General features: G+C 49.0%; 1 protein-coding gene and 1 non-coding gene across 2 annotated transcripts; one reads left to right on the top strand and one right to left on the bottom strand.

Annotated features, from left to right (window-relative positions):
- The first annotated feature begins 2,927 nt into the window (after positions 1-2,927).
- LOC144289151 (U6 spliceosomal RNA) lies at positions 2,928-3,030 on the top strand. The gene has a single exon (XR_013357182.1). It is a non-coding gene; the product is annotated as a U6 spliceosomal RNA (small nuclear RNA).
- Positions 3,031-8,110: 5,080 nt separating this feature from the next.
- LOC144283158 (tetrapeptide repeat homeobox protein 2-like) lies at positions 8,111-17,778 on the bottom strand. The gene is made up of 3 exons (XM_077846949.1): positions 17,588-17,778; positions 9,870-10,036; positions 8,111-9,315 (listed from the first exon to the last, which is right to left on the bottom strand). Exons 2-3 carry the CDS (start codon positions 9,945-9,947, stop codon positions 8,743-8,745), a joined length of 651 nt encoding a protein of 216 aa, XP_077703075.1. The 5' UTR covers positions 9,948-10,036; positions 17,588-17,778; the 3' UTR covers positions 8,111-8,742.
- Between the last annotated feature and the right edge of the window lie 3,053 nt (positions 17,779-20,831).

Genomic DNA, 20,831 nt, shown 5'->3' with positions numbered 1-20,831 from the left:
CTCTCTCTCTCAAATAAATACATAAAATCTTTAAAAAAATAAAATTCTTTTGACATCTCATTATCTCCCAGAATCCATAATTTACATTGGGTTCATTCTTGGTGTTGTGTACTTTATGGGTTTTGATAAATAGATAGTGACATGTCTCCCCTATCACAGTGCCCTACAATACCCCACAAGTATTCCCTGTTATTGGGGCGCCTGGATGGCTCAGTGGTTGAGCCTCTGCCTTTGGCTCGGGTTGTGATCCTGGGGTCCTGGGATTAAGTCCCACATCGGGCTCTCAGCTCAGTGGGAAGTCTGCTTCTCTTCCTCTTTCCTCTCCCCCTGCTCATGTGTTCTCTCTCTCCCTATCCCTCTGTCTCAAATGAATAAATAAAATCTTTTTTTTTTTTTTAAGTATTCCCCATTGCAATACCTCACTGCCCTCAAAATCCTGTGAGTTCCACATGTTCATTCCTCTTAAATCCTGGAAACAAAAAAACAAACGAACAAACAAAAAATCCTGGAAACAAAAAACAAACAAACAAACAAAAAATCCTGGAAACTTCGGATCACTTTACTACATCCATAGTTTCACCTTTTCCAGAATATTGTGTAATAGGATTCATACGGGATGTAGCCTTTTCAGATTGGCTTTCTTTCTTTTTCTTTCTTTCTTTCTTTCTTTCTTTCTTTCTTTCTTTCTTTCTTTCTTTCTTTCTTTCTTTCTTTTTCTCTTTCTCTTTCTTTCTTTCTTTCTTTCTTTCTTTCTTTCTTTCTTTCTTTCTTTCTTTCTTTCTTTCTTTCTTTCTTTCTTTCAGATTTTATTTATTTATGAGACACAGAGTGAGAGAGAGAGGCAGAGACCCAGGCAGAGGGAGAAGCAGGCTCCATACAGGGAGCCTGACGTGGGGCTCGATCCTGAGGATCACGCCCTGGGCCGAAGGCAGGCACTAAACCGCTGAGCCACCCAGGGATCTTTCTTCCCTCCTTCCTTCCTTCCTTCCTTCCTTCCTTCCTTCCTTCCTTCCTTCCTTCCTTCCCTCATTCCTTCCTTTTTATCCATTTGAGAGAGAGAGCATGAACAGAGCACGAGCAGGAGGAGCAGCAGAGGGAGAGGCTCCTCACTGAGCAGGGAGCCCGATGCGGGACTCGACCCCAGGACCCTGGGATCCCGACCTGAGCTGAAGGCAGACGCTCAACCCCTGAGCTGCCCAGGTGCCCCCACATGATTCTTCCCAACGTAGTAGTGTTTGGAGTATTACATCAGAGCCTCAACCACCTTCTCCAGTTGTTCCCCTCCACTTTTTATGGTGAATAAAAGGATAGAAGTTTTTTTTTTAATTTTTAAAAAGATTTTATTTATTTATTCATGAAAGACACACACAGAGAGGCAGAGAGAGAAGCAGGCCCTACGCAGGGAGCCCGACACAGGACTTGATCCTGGGTCTCCAGATCACGCCCTGGGCTGAAGGCAGCGCTTAACCATTGAGCCACCCGGGCTGCCAAAGGATAGAAGTTCATTAAGTAAAGATACAGAGAAGGCTCTCGGAAGTGACAGGGGTCCCAACGGGGTTGCCCTTCCCCTTTCTTTTTAAAGGACCAGTGTGAACCCATCCAGTTTTACATTATACATTCCCAACGATGTATTTCAAGCTGTCGCAGGTGTCCTTTTTTGAGGCTCACATTGAAGCTTCTTGGGGGGTGGCCTCTGTGTCCTTGGGCACAAAACCCAGGTAACCTCTGAGAGCTTCATGTCTCTGGTGTGGCAAGATGTTCCAGGCTTGTTTCTTTCCCTGCCTCAGACCTGGGGTCAGTGTTGTCCCCGCAAAAAACCTCAGGTTACCCTCAGGGAGAAATCTGTTTAGAGGCAATGACCGGTCCCCCTAGAAACCCTCTGAGGTGGCAATGTCTGCAGCAGTCAGGATGCCCGGCACTGCCCACCTGGCATGGCGGGGGCAGAGTCTGTTGGATCAGCAGGAGGAGCTTTTGTTACATCCTGGCAGGCACTCCCGCCCCAGGGACCTGTCCACCATCCCCCCAGAGCCTGTCCCGGGTCTCCCCAGTACCCTTCCCTCAATCTGATCTAATTTTCTCTCTATTCTGCTGAGGCTGGCCTGGCCTGAAAAAATTGGAGCATTTGCTAAATGGGACCAGGGCAGGGTCAGAGAACCCGCTGGTGGGGGTGGGGGCGGTGGTGACAGCCACAGGGGGGCAGCAGAGGAAGGGGAGCTGGGGAGGCAACGCCCAGAAAGAAGGGGTGAGGGGTGCTCCCACCAGAGAGGGGGCAAGACAGAGGGAGGGGAAGGTCTGCAAAGGACTTGGAGGGGGTGGATTTCAGACTTACAGAAAAGTCGAGAAGATAACATACCCAGCACTCCATTCACGTCTTACCTTAGCTGGGTCATTAATTACAGTGAATGAACCAATATCTGACACATGGTTGTTAACTAAAGCCCTTGGTTGATTCAGTTTTCGTTGGTTTCTCCCGAAGGTCCTTTTTCTGTTCCAGGATCCCGTCCTGGACACCACATTACACGTCTCCTTAGGCTGCGTTTGGCTGTGGTGGATTCTCAGACTTTCCCTGTTTTGATAACCTGGGTGGTGTTGAGGAATACCAGTCAGATGTATTCTTAAAATTTTTTTAAAAATTATTGTATTTATTCATGAGAGACACACAGAGAGAGGCAGAGACACAGGCAGAGGGAGAAGCAGGCTCCCTGTCTTATGTGACATAAGACACATAAGTCCCGATGCAGGACTCGATCCCAGGACCCCAGAATTATGACCTGAGCCGAAGGCAGAGGCTCAACCACTGAGCAACCCAGGTGCCTTCATTTTAATTTTTATATGCATTTCCCTGATGATCAATGTTACGTGTTTGTTGGACTTTTTTGCATTATCTTCTTTTGTGAGTGCTCTTTTGTCCATTTTGAAGTCAGATTGTGCTTCTGCGGCACGTATACTAAAATTGGAAGCATACAGAGATGATTAGCATGGCCCCAGTGCAAGGATGGCGTGCAAATTCATAAAGCGTTCCAAATTAAAAAAAAAAAGTTGTTTGCCTTTGTATTGTTGATTTGTAGGAATATAAGAATATATCCCAGATATAGTTCTTTGACAGATATATGACTGTGAATACATTTTCCAAGTTTATGGCTTCTTTATTAACTTTATCAATGGTATCTTTTAATGAGAAATTTTCAGTTTTGACAAAGCCCTAAGTTGGACTTTTTTCTTTTCATGTTTAGTGTTTTTCTATGTCCTAAGAAAGTTTTGCTCACTCCAAAGTTGTGAAAATATTCTTCTATGGATGCTTCTAGAAGCTTCCTGATTCCAGCTTCTCCTCTGGAGTAAGGTGGGCATCAAGGTTCATTTTTTCCCCACAAGTAAATAAATGTTCAATTGCTTCAGTACCACTGTTATATCCCCCCAGTGAATGGACCTGATGCTTTGTTCAAGACAGGCTGATTACATAGGAGGACTTATTTCTGGATATTCTCTTTTGTTTCATTGTCCTTGGTTTCTTTCTTTCTTTCTTTCTTTCTTTCTTTCTTTCTTTCTTTCTTTCTTCTTTCTTTCTTTCTTTCTTTCTTTCTTCTTTCTTTCTTTCTTTCTTTCTTTCTTTCTTTCTTTCTTTCTTTCTTCTTTTTTTGAGATTGTTTAGGTATACTAGATCTTCTGCATTTTCATCTAATTTCAGGATCATCTTGTCAATTTCTTCAAAAAGCCTTGCTGATATTTTTATTGGGATTGTGCTGAATAGATGGATTTGAGGAGAATATCCACGATCATGGGATGTCTTTCTATTTATGCAGGGCTTCTTTAATTTCTCTCAGCAACGTTTTGATAATTGTGATATCTTGCATATTTTAAAAAATATTTTATTTTTAGGTAATCTTTACACTCAAGTTGGGGCTTAAGCTTACAACCCCGAGATCAAGAGTTGCATGCTCTATGGACTGAGCCAGCCAGGTGCTCCATCTTGCACATCTTTCATTAGCTTTCTTTTTTTTAAGATTTTATTTATTTATTTATTTATTTATTTATTTATTTATTTGAGAGAGAGAGAGAGAGAGAGAGAGAGAGAGAAACACAGGCAGAGGGAGAAGCAGGCTCCATGCAGGGAGCCTGATGTGGGACTCGATCCCAGGACCCCAGGATCACGCCCTGGGCTGAAGGTGGCGCTAAACCGCTGAGCCACCCAGGCTGCCCCATTAGCTTTCTTTGTAGGTATTTAATTATTTTGTGCTGGTCTCCGCTTATTAATAACCAATGCTGTGGCTGGACCAACCCTTGTGGTTATTACGATTGCAAGATGCCCTTCACCAATAATCATCAGGAAACTCTGAAAAAATAACTTTATTACTTACAGGACATGAGAATTCCATGGCACACCTGCAGCCACACAGGGAGATTGTGGGTAAAGAGAGCATGGGCCTGTGGTTCTATTTTGGGGGAGGTAAAGAGTGGGGACCTCAGGTTTCAAGGGCTCGCTCTTTGTTGGTGAATTTAAAACATGAGAGCAGGGATCCCTGGGTGGCGCAGCGGTTTGGCGCCTGCCTTTGGCCCAGGGCGCGATCCTGGAGACCCGGGATCGAATCCCACGTCAGGCTCCCGGTGCATGGAGCCTGCTTCTCCCTCTGCCTATGTCTCTACCTCTCTCTCTCTCTCTCTCTCTGTATGACTATCATAAATAAATAATAAAAAAATAAATAAATAAAACATGAGAGCAGAATTTAAATCGTGAGAAGAGAAAAGAGAAGTGGCCCCCACGGTCAGTTATGGAAATCAACCAAGATCTCTAAAGCAAAGGAAGGATTGGAAGGCAGAGGTGTGGGGGGCACCGGCTGGCATTGTGTTTATTTTAAAAGCCATCTTTTTTTGTTTTTTAAGATTTTATTTATCCATTAGAGAGAGAGAGAGAGAGATTGAGTGAGTACAAGCAGAGGGAGGAGCACAGGGAGAGGGAGAAACAGGCTCCTTACTGAGCAGGGAGCCCAACACAGGGCTCCATCCCAGGACGCTGGTATCATGATCCAAGCCAAAGGCAGATGCTTAACTGACTGAGCCGCCCAGGTGCCTTCAAGGAGCCACCTGGGGGGCTCGATCTCATGATCCTGAGATCATGACTTGACCTGAAATCAAGAGTTGGATGCTCAATCGACTGAGCCACTCAGTGTCCCTACTTTTGTTTTTTTCATTGCTATTATAAATAGTATTATTTAAAAACACTCTTTTCCAATTTTTCACTGGTACTGTATAGAAATACAATCCATTTTTGTTTATTGATTTTGCATCCTGGGAACTTGCAAAATTCATTTATTAGTTCCAGTGGTTTGTGTGTGTGTATTCCATAGAGTATTTCCTATTTCAACTATTTATTGAAAATATGGGTTTTTTTGAAGATATAAAAATTTAAAAATTTTTTAATTTTTAAAAAAAGATTTTATTTATTCATGAAAGACACAGAGAAAGGCAGAGACATAGGTAGACGGAGAAGCAGGCTCCTTGCAGGGAGCCCAATGCGAGGACTCAATCCCAGGACCCTGGGATCACACCCTAAGCCAAAGGCGGATGCTCAACTCAGGCATCCCACTTTTTTTTTTAAAGCTTAAAAACTCCTACTTCTATGGCAAGAAATTCCAAATATACAAAAGGGAATAGATATAATAAAAAAAAACATACATTTCCATCCCATCCCTCTTCCCAGAGAAGGGATCTAGTTGTGGGGCTGAGGGCACTGCTAAGAGAACAAGATGAGGGTTAACAAGTTTTTTTTCGAAAGTAAAACACTTGAAGAAAAAAAACAAAAAAGCCTAATAAGCAACTCAGTGCAATTGGCTGAAGCACTTTAAAACCAGTAAGTATCTGTGACAGCAAGGAAAACATGACCATGAAATGTTTCACTATGTACATACAAACAAACAAAAAAAACTGAATATATTAAGTGTATACAACCTGATGAATTTGGAGACAAATATACTTATTTTAATTAAAAACGTGAATGCCACCAAGTACGTCTGTGAGCACCTACGGTGTGTCGCATCCACTGCCCAGTCATTGCCGGGGACAGCCGGGGAGAGGAGATTTGCATCTCTGCTCCAGAGTATTCTGCATCTCTGGGCTCTTGTGTGGGGAAGCAGATCCTAGATGCCCCCTGAGGACACCCACTGGTGTGACCAATGTCTCACAGCCACCAAGGAGGCGCGAAACAGGTGCCTGAGAAGGTTTTTTTCTTTTTTCTTTTTACCATCGTCTGCCAATATGTCCTGTGTCCCCTTCAGCTCTCCTCTGACCTGGCTGAGATTCTGCAGATGCTGACCTGGCCCAAGAGGGTGGAGGCAGGTGGTAAGTCAGGTCAAGGCCAAGGAAACCGGCTGTGGGGGAGGGGAGACCAGAGAAAGTGGGCAGGGAAAACATGGGTGTATGCACAGCAGGGAGGTGGGGGAGAGAGAAGAGCTGTGGGGTTGGGGGCCTGTCTGGTGACGAAAGAATAAGACCCCCCCATTTCCTAGGCGCTTCTTGTAAGGCTCTGTGCTGAGAGTATAAATGGCACATTCCATACGACTCACACCCACGCACGTGGAGAGGTGTGGTTGTTACCCAAAGTCTCATGGATGTCCAGCTGTCCGCATGTCCTATTCCAAATAGTCCAAGAAGCAGACGGGCTTGGCACAATTTGCTAGTGCAGAAGGTTGAGGGCTACCCTCTCCAGCCTGGTGCTTGCTTGCTCAGCTCGGATGCTTGCTGTCTTCTTGGAAAGGTGCTCGAACGCTCTGATACTTGGTGTGACCTTCTGTAGGCAAGGGATTAAGCTGCCTGCCTTAAAGGACCTTTTTGTAAGGATATTAGAGCATATAGGACAGCTGTTGTCACATGGGAAGTGACCCATGGTGGGGGAGGGGGGCTGCATGTTCTGGTTTTGAGAGCAAGAAACTCCAGTCCCTCAGTTTCTCCTTCTTTCTGCCCCCCCTCCCCTCTACCTCTGTCTTCCCCCCTTCAGTCTCCTTGTGGGGCCTTGTGTGTTTTTCTGTGTACATTCCTACCATGGGCTCTGATAAGCAGGTGGGGTTTCATTATATCCTGTCAGTTGTGACCCTTCCCCCCCAGTCTGTCACATGTCCCTCCAAATCCCTGCTAATTCTCCCTTTATTTTGCTGAGGCTGGCCTGGCCTAAGAGGATTGAAGCATTTGCTAAGTAGGAACAGGACAGGTCAGAAAACTGGCTGTGGGGAGGCCCAGGGGCCAGGAGCTGAGAAACTGAGGACAATGGGAACAAAAGGGAGTATGTAATTGATAGAAAGATATAAAGACCATGGACCCCAAATATAGACTTTGTAGATACTGACACATGCATGAAAGAACCCTTGACTTATGACAAATCACCAGTGTCTTCATCAACTGACAGGTGGAAATCCCTGAGGGGAAGGGAAAAAATCCCTGAACCCCTATACCTCACACCATACAGAATCAATTCTAGATGTATTAGAGACCTACTAAACATAAAACTATAAAGATTTTACTTTTTAAAAAAGATTTTTATTCATGAGAGATACAGAGAGGCAGAGACAGGCAGAGGGAGAAGCAGACTCCTTGTGGGGAGCCCCACGTGGGACTCCATCCCAGGACCCCGGGATCATGACCCGAGCTGACGGCAGATGCCCAACCACTGAGTCACCCAGGGGCCCCTCATTTTTCATTTTTATTAATAATTTTAGTTTGCTTTACAGCATATCAGTGTGCCAGTGATAGTAAGGAATCAAGAAAATAGTCCCTAACAACAGATAATGAAAAGCACTGAAATACAGTAAAATAGCAGAAATTTTATTTATGAAAAAAATACAAATATGAAAACTATTTACAGTACATTATCAAGAAAGATATAAGGATAAATGGATTAAAGAAAGAAAAATGGGACACCTGGCTGGCTCTGTGGGTAAAGCTTAGGACTCTTGATCTTAGGATCTCTGGGTCCTGAGTTCAAGCCCCACATTGGGTGTAAAACTTAAAAAAAAAACAAAACCCCAAAAATGGGTTAAAAAAAGACACACCGTGACTATTCCTAATAATTGACTAACGTGTGAGAGGGCATAAATTCTTTTTTTTTTTTTTTTTTTTTGAGGGCATAAATTCTTGATCAGTAATGAATATTTTTTTTTTTTTATGATAGACAGAGAGAGAGAGAGAGAGGCAGAGACACAGGCAGAGGGAGAAGCAGGCTCCATGCACCGGGAGCCCGACGAGGGATTCGATCTCGGGTCTCCAGGATCGCGCCCTGGGCCAAAGGCAGGCGCCAAACCGCTGCGCCACCCAGGGATCCCTGATCAGTAATGAATATTAAAACCACAGTGAAACCTCAAGTCTCAAGTCAGCAGACTGACTGGAAAGCATTAAAAGGTCTCACACCCCAAGTGTTCCCGAGGGCGCCAACTAGAGCGCTGGGCGAACCATGGGGTCAAGGCGCATAGAAAGCTCTCAGAGCATCTGTGAAGCAAAGAGGCAGCGCCCTGGGATCCCACATAAGTGCTCATGTGCGCCCTAAATAATGCTGCGGGGACACTCACAGCAGCATGACATGTGGTGGCCACACAGCGGACAGGAGATGCCACCTCCCCAAGAAGGGATGAATGGTGTGTTCCCGCTGCAGATTACCTGACCTTGACCGCTGCCCTCACCCACATGGGACCAACTGCAGGCCCATCCGACCCCAGTCCCCTCTGGCGCCACAGGAACTGCAGGACTGTGGGGCAGGTTCCCTTATAAGTCCAGTAATCTCTTAAGGTCCAAGTCACTGTCATCAGCAGGGTCATCTCCCTCTTGATATCCGGACATCAAGGGGAAAGAGGGTCCCTCCAAGGGGTCTCGGGATGAGAGGAGCTCTGTGAAATCGGGGGCCAGCACGGGATCCGGCAGGAAGTCCGAGGCGGAGGAGCCCTGTGGCCTGGCCAGGGCCAGGGCTGAGATAGGGGCCTGGGCAGCGGGGACATACCCCTGGGATCCCTGTTCTGGGTCGCACCAGGCGCGGCGGAGGCTGTAGATGCTGGGCTCTGCTGCAGGGAAGACCCCCATGGGGCTGTGGCGACTCTGGCCACAGTAGCCTGGGCCCCCGGGGAACATGGGGCGCCCAGGGACAAGGACTGGGGCGGGGTCAGGGATGAGGGCAGGAGCAGGTTCAGGGGCAGGAATAGGGAACGGAAGAAGGACAGGGGCAGGGATGGAATCAGGGGCGACAGCTCCTTGGCCCATGGGCACAGCGCGGCCTCCCCGACCTTGCCCATTGGGCAGTCCCTGCAGCCTCGAGTGCTTGGCCCTGCAGTTCTTGAACCACACCTGGAGGGAGGGACAGAGGGGACAAGGAGGAGCTTTAGAAGGGCTTGCCTCTGGCCCAGGTGCGGGGCTGCTCCCGGGAGAACAGTGGGCCTCCTACCCTCCCTATGGCCCAGGCCCAGTTCCAGGCCCCTGGGGTGCCGGGTGCAGGAGGCTGCAGGGGAGGGTGCAGAGGCAGGAGGGGCAGGGCTTGGACACCACGGAGCCCAGGGGCCAGGAAGGGGCCTCCCCCAGAGGGTCCCCCACCTTCAGAGGCCCTGAGTTCTGGTGCCTGGTGACCCAGCAGGGTTTCAGACTGGGCAGGATGGTGTTGGCTGGTTTGTACAGCACGGGGGTTGGGGTGAGCTCGGGGTCCAGCCCTGGGTCTACACGGGGGGCCCCTTGCTAGCTGTGGGAGCCAGGGCAGCACTGGGACCTCTGGCCTCAGTCTGCTCAGCTGGAGCCCGGGAGGGCGGGGAGGTGGCCCAGGAGCCCAGGCCCCAGGAAGTGCCACCTTCCCGGTGGATCTTGGGAAGACTGGGGACATGGAGGGGGTGCCGGGGGACCCAGAGTCATACCTGCACTTGGTGCTCCTCCAGATGGAGCCTGGCCGCCAGGGCCAAGCGTTCCTGGTAGCTAGGGTACTGGTTCGTCATGAAATGTCTCTTCAGTTCCTGCAGCTGTTCTTTGAGGTACACAGTGCGCTTCTTCCGGGCCTTTGGGACCCTTTGGGTTGATGGGGGGCCTGACCAAAGGAAACAGGGTCAGATGAGCCACAGACACAGTCCCCAGCCTGCCAAAGTCCCTCCCCCTGCCTGGGCCTCAGTGTGCACATCCTTGGAATGGGCCTGGTAACAGCTCCTGCCTCGTTCCCCCAGGGCCCAACGGCCCAGGAAGGCAGGCACGGTGGGCTCCCGGGGCTCAGCCAGGCTGGGGTCTCCAGCGGGCTCCCACCTCATCTGGCCCCCCAAGCCCCTCCCTTCAGGGGCGGAAGCCACCCTGACACTTGCAGGGGGCGACTGTGCACCAGGCCCTCTGCTCAGCCCATCCCAAGCCCAAGAATTTAATCCCACATCCCAGCTCCACCAAGTCCCCACAGCACAGGGTGGGATGCCCCCGCCCGGACAGGGGGCCCCCTCTGAACGCCCAGAAGGCCTGCGCAGCCCCAGCCCCCGCCCGCCCACCCGCCCCGGGCCCAGGCGCACCCGAGGGAGAGCCTGGCTCCTGCATCGTCTCCGCAGCTCTGCTGTCTGCTCGTGAGGCGCTGCCCCAGGACCCGGGCTTAAATCCCACCCCCAAGCTGTGCCCACCCAGACACACCCAAGGGTCCCGGGACCCTCCCTCTCTCACCCACCCTCAGCCCCGCCCCCGGAGGAGTCACAGTGAGTGATTAATCCTTTCCCCCTTGAGCTGGGGGTGGGGGGGGGGCTGGGACCTCGGGGGCAGGACAGCCTTGGCCCCGCCCTCAGGGGGCTCTAGCCCCGGGGAAACCCACGGTGCGCATCGTGCGGTGAGGGGGGGGCGGGTCCCCATCCCAGGAAAGGGCCCCTGGTGTCACCCCATCCCTTCCCAGTCCTGGGACCCCCAGTCCCTCACTTCCAGGTCCAGCCTCCATCCTCTCCCGCCTGGTAGGTCCGGGGGCCTCTCCCCTTGCCCCCAACACCGCTCTCACCTTCTGGTCCCTTCTCTACGTGGCCCCCACGTCCACGCTGGCCCCCAGGGTGCCTTGAGGTCCCTGAGTTCCTGTGGGATGAAGGCCGTCGGGGGTGCAGGGGGGGTGCAGGGGGACGGCTGCCCCTGGCTCTTGGTGAATGAATGAGGGGGGCTGCTCTGTGCGCGGGTCGCAGGAGCCTGGGGCCCCGGGAACCAGCCCCTGGAGCTACCCGCACCCACATGTAGACCTCAGACGGGGCTCCTCGCGGCGCAGGGCCCTCCCGGGACTCCCGGCTTCCAAGGCCCAGGCCCCGGGGACCGCCTTTATTTTCACCAACGCTGGCGAACAGTAGAGGTGATGGAACAGCACGAGGCAAAGCAAAGGGGACTTGGTGTTGGAGGTTTGTCTTGCTCCTTGAACTGCCTGGGGCCTCAGGTGGCTCTACCATGACTGGGCATTCGCGCTCCTTCCTTGCTGCTCTTTTTCTTTTTTCTTTTCTTTTCTTTTTTTAATTCAAGTAGTTAACATATAACATGCTCCTTTCTGGCAAGATTTTGCCTTAATTTATCTTTTTTTTCCTCCTCTTTTGGGCAGGTGGGAACAGGAGAGTCGCCAAGTCAATGGCTCTGCTGTCAACAAGGGAGCATCTAGCAATTTCCTCGGTCCAGAAGATGTGACCGGAGGCCACCTTCTCTTTCATTTCTAAAAGAAATGAGACGCACCGTTCTGTTGAGGAGATTGGCACAGATTGAGAAGAAGATTCTCACCTGAGTCAGCAGGTGGACCTGTAAGAGCACTCCCACCTGTCTTTAGGGTTAACTTGCTTCAAGCTTCTTGCTTGCTGACCTAAACCCCATATTTTTTCCAACTCCAAGTCCCAAGTCCCCTACTTCTCCTTGAGATCCTGCAGACCCCTGGCTTTGAGATACAATGGACCAGGCTTTCCAGAAGGGGAGGCACCACTGTCCTCAATGATGGGTTCCTGGTGCAAGGAAGGCTCTGCATGCAGCTTGTTGGGCTGCCGGACTAGCCTTTGCTGGGAGACACCTGGGGGCCTTGATCACTGGCCAATTGCTGGGGGAATCTGGAAGCCGAGTACCTGCTTCTCCTGCACAGTTTCTGTGCCTTCCCCTTTAAGCCTTCTGGCTCCTCCTGAATGGAAGAGAAGATTCTTTGAGACTTTAGTCTACCATCTTCCCTGTTGCCAGCTTCCTTAATAAGGCAACCTTTTGGGGTGCCTGGGTGGCTCAGTTGGTTAAGCGTCTGCCTTCAGCTCAGGTCATGATCCCAGGGTCCTGAGGTCGAGCTCCACATTGGGCTCCCTGCTTAGTGGGGAGGTGCTCCTGAGCCCTGCTCATGTGCTCTCTCTCTCTCTCTCTCTCTCTCTCAAATAAATAAATAAAATCTTCAATAATAATAAGGCAACCTTTCCTTTCCCACCAATGCTTGTGTCTTGAGATTGGCTTTCTGGGTAGCAAGCAGCCGAACCTGAGTTCAGAATTGGTCCTCTGTCCCATAACAAGGGGATGGGGAGTCTGACTTTCTCATGCTTTTGGAGTGTAGGTTGTTTTTTGGGACAGACTTGGTGATAGCTGTCAGTGTCCTTCAGCTGAGCACCATCAGGAGGACACTGGGAGTTGAGCAAATGTGGATTTATCATCTCACTGCAGGGAGGGGGGCGCACACCCAGGACACCAAGGAGCATCTCCGTGAGACGGTGTTTGGAAGGACCAATATGAGACATGGGCTTGTATTTTATTTGGGGAGAAGTTTCAAAGAAAAGTGATTTTTATGCGCAAAAGAATTGATATCGGGGACTCAAGCAGATAGTTGTACACCCATAAGCTGAGAGACATAAAATAGATTCCAGGTTACCGTGGGTGGTGAGATGGGGGGGTATGGGGAGTCAGTGTTTAATGGGAACACAGTTTCGGCTCAGGATGATGGAAAAAGCCCAGGAGACGGATGGTGGTGCTGGTTGTACAACATTGTGGATGTACTTAACACCACTGACTAGTGTGTTTAAAAATGGGAAAAAGGATACATTTTGGGTTTTGTAGATTTTATCACAATTTTTAAAAAAATATTTTACTTATTCTATTTTAGACAAAGACCAAGATGAGGAAGTGGGCAGAGGGAGACAATCTTAAGCAGACTCCATGCTGAGCACACAGTCCCATGGGGGGCTCGATCCCATTATTGGCAAACGCATCCTCCCCAGGCAGGCTTGGTTTTCCCCATCTGTGCAATAGGATTATCTCAGGGTCTGCTGACATCTGCTCCGGAGAGAACCTGTCACAGCAGCTGGGAGAACCCACCTCGGGCCCCATAGCTTTGTTCCTCAGGGCAAAGCCACCGGTTACCTGCCTGGCCTCTACCCTGTAGCAAGATCACACGGTGTAACTGTCTGGAGAACCAGCTTCCCTCCCTAGCACCTCCCCAAAGTGATTTTCAAAATTTGTGCGCATCAGAATCCCCTAGAGGGCTTGTTAAAACCCAGACTACCGTGCCTCCCCCGGATCCCACCCCCCTCAGCTTCAGATTCAATGGGTCTGGGGGCAGGTCCCCAAATTAGCATTTCAGGCAAGTTCCCAAATGATAGCTGATGCATCTGGTTGAATTAGGGATGAATCAGGGACTGTACTTTGAGAACCACCTCTGTAAGGTGCCTGCCTCCCTCATTCACTTAGGCCCCTAGCCCTGGCCTTGGTCCTAGAGCTTAGCTTCTTTTAGGGGCAAGAAGAGGCCAGCCAGGCAGAAAGAGGAGGATGGAGAGGTGAGCCAGGGCAGGATCCTGTCTGGCCTTGGAGGAGCTCTGCGATAAGATAGGATAGGCGGATATGAGCAACAAAGGCAAATGGAAAATATATACAAAAGAGAGAGAAATTCAAACACATTTTTCTTTTTCTTCTTTTTTTTTCAGATTTTATTTATTTATTCATGAGACACACAGGGAGAGGCAGGCTCCCTCCAGGGAACCTGATGTAGGACTCAATCCCAGGACCCCGGGATCATGACCTGAGCCAAAGGCAGATGCTCAGCCACTGAGCCACCCAGGCATCCCTCAAACACATTTTTCTTCTATGCCAGGCACTATTCTAAGTGCTTAATAATCATTAACTGGGGTCTCAGCTGGCCGCATCCCCAACCTTCAGATCTCCCTCTGCCCTCTGGGTTGGGTGGACAGGACAACATCCTCCATCCCTCGTGGCCCCTTCCACATAAATTCTCTGTACTTCCGTATTTTCGTGTTTTCCAGAATCTTCCCTCCTGCCCCCAAATGACCCAGCTTCCAAATTCCAATACAGTTTTTAAGATTCTGTGTCCTCCTGTCCATCCATCTGTCCACACATCTTTCCATCATTCCCCCCTTCTACCTAGCTATATCCCCCACTGGTTCTGAGAACAGAGGTTTCTTGAACCGGACTTGGTGAACAAAACAGAGAGGCCAGGAGGTATGGACACTTGGCAAGAGGACACGGGCACAGGTTCGCCCACAGCTGGGAGTGAGAGGGAGCAAGAGGCAAAGCTGAGGGCAAAGCTCAGGCTGACACCCTGCAACCCCACCCCCGACTTCCAGGTGGGATCTGTGTGATATTCCTCAGGCACTCCTGGCTGCCCAAAAACTAAGGGAAAGGAAAAACAAATGCGTTTTTAAAAGATTTTATTTATTTATTTATTTATTTATTTATTTGAGAGAGAGAGAGACGACGAGCAGGGAGGAGAGGGAGAAAGAGACTTCCCACTAAGCAGGGAGCCCGACGCAGGACTCCAGGACCCTGGGATCATGACCTGAACTGAAGGCAGACACTTAACCGAAGGAGCCACCCAGGCAAAAAAAAAAAAAAAACCCACCAAACTTCTTATAGAGATCACAGTCCTGCAAGACAGGAGTCTCCAACAGTTTACAAATATCTTAGTGATTTACAAGAAGAAAGCATTCTTAATGGGTCTCTGGAAGTCGGGTTATTAATAGGACATATAGACTCCATTTCCTGGAGCCCTGACATCACCAATGCCCACACTCCATAATGACATGGAAAACACAGGCAAGGGGATCCCCGGGTGGCTCAGTGGTTTAGCGCCTGCCTTTGACCCAGAGCATGACCCAGAGCGTGATCCTGGAGTCCCCGGATCGAGTCCCATGTCGGGCTCCCTGCATGGAGCCTGCTTCTTTCTCCCTCTGCCTGTGTCTCTGCCTCTCTCTCTTTCTGTCTAATAAATAAATAAACAAAACGAAACAAAACAAAAAAACAAGAAAAGATAACACAGGCAAAAGGAAATGCAGGTAAAATTAAATGTCCTTCAAACCTGCAGCCATTGAGAGCATGACCTTCCTCCAGGAAACTCCCAACTGTCTTAACATTAATGCTTTTTTTTTACTGGAGGGAAAAATAACCTTAGCTCGACCATGGCTGAGCCAGCTGGGTGCCCCTGGATTATTCCTCTTTAATAGGACTATTTGGATTTTTACTTCTTGCTCATGCTTGCTCTGCTAAGGTCTGTCTAGCTGGGAGTTTGTCATCCAAATCTCCAAATTTCTGGGCATACGATTGTTCGCAATATCCTCTTATGATCATTGATACGTTAATGCAGCATTTTTTGTAATGCCCTCTGTCGTGTTCTTTCTTGATGTTAGTAATGTCTTTTCCTCTTGTTTGTGTTTCGGGAGCTACCGATTTTCATAACATTTCACAAAACTGTTCATGTCTGTGTTTTTTAAAAATTTTACACTTTTTATTTGATTAGTTTCTGGTCTCATCTCTACTATTCCTTCCCTCTTTTCTAACATCTCGAGATGACGTTTCGGCTTTTGTCTTATCTGGATCTGATATATCATTTAAGGCTATGGACAAACCAAGTGGGAATTAGGAGATCACGAAGCAAATGTATGCCAACAAATCGGACAATGGAGTATAAAATGGACAAATTTCCTTGAGAAATACAACTTTCTGGGCACTTGGTGGATCAGTGGTTGAGTGTCTGCCTTTGGCCCAGGGTGTGATCCCGGGTCCTGGGATCTAGTCCCACATCAGGCTCCCCGCAGGGAGCCTGCTTCTCCCTCTGCCTAGGTCTCTGCCTCTCTCTCTCTGTCTCTGATGAATAAATGAATAAAGTCTTAAAGAAAAAAGAAATACAACTTTCTGAAATTGACCCGAGAAGAGATCTTAAACCAGGAACAACGATATCTGTTAAATAAATTAAGCATGTAATTAACCTTCCTACAAAATCCAGGCCCATATGCTGCGCTGGAGAATTCTATCTGCTGCTTAAGGATGAAAGCACACCTTGCACAAAGTCCCCTCCTGGCATCTGTCTTGGCTTTTCTTTCCCTACCTAATCCCCTCTGCTGCACTTTCTGTGCTCCCCTCCCAGAGCACATGTCTCTCTCTGTTGTCACCCACTCTTGCCGCCTCCCATCCCCTCCATACTCTGAGGGGCTGAAAACACCAACCCTGGGTCATACTGGCACGCTGCATGGCTCCAGACATCCCATCCTTGCCTCCCAGCATCTGCTCCATCTTTACCCTGAGAAGCAACTGGAAAGCTAGGAGTGGCCCCCGTTTGCCTTGGGAAGGTTCCTTAGCCCCTCCTGATCCCTAAAATAGGGCAATTAGGGGATGGTGCCCACCGCATGAAGCTGTAATGAAGGTTTGGGGGGGTGGAGGGAGAAATACAAGGAATGTGCCTAACAGTTCCTGGCATGTCATAAGCGCCCAACAAAGAGTTTGGTTATGGTCTTATTATTACTGTGTGTCCTAGGCATGATCTGCTGTGGAGGAAGGAAGGCATCACTTAGTTAAAACTCATTTGCCTGCACAGAGCCCCTCCCCCCAGGGTCATGCATCTGAACCTAATCCCTGCTAATTCCCGGCCATTCTGCTGAGGCTGGACCATCATAAGAAGATTGGGGCATTTGCTAAATTAGTCCTGTTCAGGGACAGAAGAAACAACCAGGGAGGGGCTCAGAGAGCAGGAGGGGTGGGCTGGTTGGGTAGGGTGCAGACATATGGGGGTGAAGGGAGAGACATACATCTGAGCTTGAGACGGAGGAAGGAGAAAGGAAGGAGGACCAAAATCAGAGGGGACACATATCAGCAGGGTCCAGAGGGTCCAGCAAGATGAAGATAAAACTCAATGATTTTGAGACACCGGGGTGGTTCGGTAGTTGAGTGTCTGCTTTTGGCTCAGCTTGTGATCCCAGGGTCCTGGAATCGAGTTCCGCATCCGGCTCCCTACAGGGGAGGGAGCCTCTCTCTACCTATGTCTCTGTCTTTCTATCTCTGTGTCTCTCACGAATAAATACATAAAATATTTAAAAGAAACAAAAAACCCCAATGATCTCTTCCCAGTTGTGGGATCTTGGACAGGTCACCTAACCTCCCACAGCCTCTGTTTTCTCATCTGTGAAATGAGGATAATAACAGCATCTATCTGATATCAATAGCGCCTCTCTGGTGGATTGTTTTGAAAAAAGAATTTTTGGGCTGACTTTCTCAGTGTCTGGCAAATAGTATGTGCTCAGTGGATTTTTCTTTTTCCTTCCAATTTATTGAGACTCAATTTATATCCCATAAAATCTACCCACTGTAACAGTACAGTTTGAGGAGTTTGGACCATCACATATAGCCATGGACTTACCACCATAATCAAGATATAGAATATACTCGGGACGCCTGGCTGGCTCAGTTGGAGAAGCATGTGACTCTTGATCTTAGCGTTGTGAGTTCGAGCCCCACTCTGAGTGTAAAGATTACTAAAAAAATATAAATACACTTTAAAAAATAGAATACTAAAAAAAAAAAATAGAATACTCTCAGCACCCCAAAAAGGTTCCCTTTTGTCCTTTTGCAGTGAATCCCAGCTGCTGACCCCCAGCTCCTGGCAACTATGATTTACTTTCTGCCACTATGAGGTCACCTTTTCTAGAATTTCATGTAGGTGGAATCAAACCGTATGTACTGCTTTGAGACTGCCTATATTTACTCGTTATTGTGCTATTTACCCGTGTTGTCCTGTGTACCTGAAGTTCATGCCTTCTTATTGCTGAGGATCCACCCATCCATTGTCTGGATACACCTCAGCCTGTCAGCTGTTGACAGACATTTGGATAGTTTCCAGTTTGGGACCGTTATGAATGAAGCTGCCATGGACATGAACAGCACAAGGACAAGTTCAGAAAAAAAAAATTAGATTAAGATAAACATTTAGCATAATGCCTTCAGGGTCTACCCATGTTGTAGAATGAATCAGGATTTCATTCCTTTTCGTGTCCTCACATGGGCCACTGAGGCAGGAAGCGTGGTCACTCCTCCCACCCACCACCCCCTCCGCCTTGCAGGGGGGAGCTGGGGAACCCAGCAAGGTCACAGCAGGTGGAAGCTGGTTTCTGGAGCCCATGTCCCTACTTAATTGGCTTAGGGAGATAACCAAGGAAAAGACGGCGACCAGACAGGAAAGCACGTGGAGGGACCCATGTCCCCAGAGACAGAGGTCGGGGAAGAGAGAGGAAAGGAACAGGGCAATCCCTTTTTCCACTTTCCTCGGTCTGTCCCTGGTCAGAAATTAAGGACAAAAAATCACCCAGATTTTTAGCGAGATTCAACAATTTAATTATTTTCGCTTGGGGTGGGGGGTGGTTGTCCTGGAAGGAAGGGGACTAGAGTCTCAAGGAGTGGGGGAGGGAACACAGAGTGAAGGGGTCTCCTGGCCGCTTCCTTCTCTCTCTTGTCACTTGTCCTGGCTTTTTGTCTCAAAGAAGTAGAACCTTTGACATCCCCACAGCTCAGGAGGTTGGCCCCGGGAAAGGAAGCCAGGACCTCCCGAACAAATGCACCCTCTTGCTCTGTCCAGCCCTAGCGAGAGGGGTCTCCTGACATCTGAGCCCTGTGGGCCTGTGACTGTGGCCCCCCAGGCTCTACACCTTCCACCCTCCTCCAGAACATGACGTCCATCCTTCATGCCCTCCCGGACCCCCTTAACAGCGTGCCTGTGAATTGTTCGTGTTCACAAGACACACCCTCCTCTGTGAACCAGAGCTCTGGGAGCTCCGTGGGGCGGAGAGAAATTCCTATGTACTCCTGAGACCCCCGCCTCCAGCACAGACTCTGGGAGTCTCTGCAAAATGAATCAATGGCAGTGCATCTGGTCCAACTTTTACACAATGTCACCTCCTCCCTGTCCCTCCCCTGCGGATTCTGCTTGGATCGTCTATCTTCCACCCCCACCTGCACTGTCCTCCTCTGTTTATCCTTTGTGTCCCACACTGGACTCTGAGCCACTCACTCCTGGGTCTAATGTCCCAGAGGCCAGTATGACTCAGGCCCATGAGACATGGTCATGTGGTGTGCTGAGTAAACCATCCTTGAGGATTCCAGTGATCGCCGTGTGCCCCTTCAGAGGGTCTTGGGGGGTCTAGGCCATATGGACCTCTTCTGGCCTGGACCCAGAAAAATCCATCTGAGGCCTCCCAGTCTCTCTCCACACTGTGCCTGCCTCCTGACATCCCTTCCTACACCGGCGACCTGGAACCAGTTCCTACCAGCCCATGAGCACAGATGGCATGCATCCAGCTCCGAGGCCATGACCACAGACTTGGTGCCTTGAAATCAGCCATAGTGGGATAATTTACACCACAGAAATTGGCAAACACTACAAATCAAGGTTTTTCCTCTTCTTTAGGGAGCCAATGGTTACCACGTACCAGCATACCACCACCTTCCTGCCCTACTTCCTTCTACCTTGTGAAGCCCACCAGTGAAAGGCTCGTGGCTACCGCTTCCCAGGGCCAAAACAAAAAAAACAAAAAAAAAAAAAAAAAAAAAATTCAAGCAAGGCCAAAGCATCAAACTACCAAGAGTGTCAAAATGCCTGACTCCATCTTAAAAGTCTCTCAGTGCTTGTCTCTGTCACTGGGGGTCAACGCACAGAAAGAAATATGGTGCCACTCCATCAGGCTGCGCTCTCTGGTCCCATCCTGCAATGGTAACAGGAAACAAAATCTAAGAGAGGGACTGTATTTTTGAAATGTGGGGCTTCTTCCAAATCCACTTATCCCGCCAACCTCGTCTCTTGCATATTTACAAATGAGAAGCCTGCCACCTCCTGTTCTTCTTTTTTTTGATATACCCACAGCTATGTTGGAGCCAACTACCATGGTTGGCCCCAGTGGCAACTACCACAGTTCCTCCAGCGCTGGGGTGAAATCCACCTTTAGAAAATCCTAAAACAAAACCAAACATGGCCACTCTCAAAGTCCAAAAGAATGCATACCTGACGAAATGTCTTTAAGAAGAAACTAAAAAGAAAAAAATATATATCAAAGAGCCCCCTAAACCTACCATGTAAACCTGATATTTGGGAAATCTGTAAAATCGCCAAATGGATTTTTTAATTGAACTGTACAACTGACCTAAGCTGCCATGGTGGGGCTTCTTAAAACTATCTTTGGATTTTCTAGAAGGATCTCTAGCCACATGCTAAGGAAGTGTCCCAAATGGAAGGTATGACATTGAGTCTCCCTACCTGTCTGTTCCAGGGCATCTCGATTCTGACCTGACCAGGACCCCTAAACTGACTACTTGAATTTGGTTTAATTTCATCTCAGAGCACATTCATAGCACCAGTTTCTGGAGTCCAGGGCTCATGGTTAAAATGGCAGCCAGCATCCATGGTGAGGCGGGGCTGGGTGGAGGGTTACTAAGATCTATTGAACTTCCCCGGAGAGTGAGGAGACTGTCCCGGGGAGAGGGGGGTGGACTGTGGTGGGCTACTCCACACATGAGGCCAGAGAGGCCACAACTTTTGGAGGGAGGGCCAGCCCCACTGCTTTCCTGGGGATGCCGGGTTGAGATGAGATGCAGAGAGACATACAGAAGAGGATCTT

This window comes from Canis aureus, chromosome 1, assembly GCF_053574225.1.
Source record: "Canis aureus isolate CA01 chromosome 1, VMU_Caureus_v.1.0, whole genome shotgun sequence".
Taxonomy (NCBI): domain Eukaryota; kingdom Metazoa; phylum Chordata; class Mammalia; order Carnivora; family Canidae; genus Canis; species Canis aureus.
Note: the sequence above shows the minus strand (reverse complement) of the source record. Positions and strands in the feature narration are given on the sequence as shown.

Bases quoted from the DNA above. Each gene is read 5' to 3' on its own strand.
- LOC144283158 (XM_077846949.1), bottom strand. From the start codon at position 9,947: ATGACGAACCAGTACCCTAGCTACCAGGAACGCTTGGCCCTGGCGGCC. The intron at 9,316-9,869 runs GTATGACTCTGG...CCCTCCCTCCAG, and splicing joins TGGAGGAGCACCAAGTGCAG to GTGTGGTTCAAGAACTGCAG.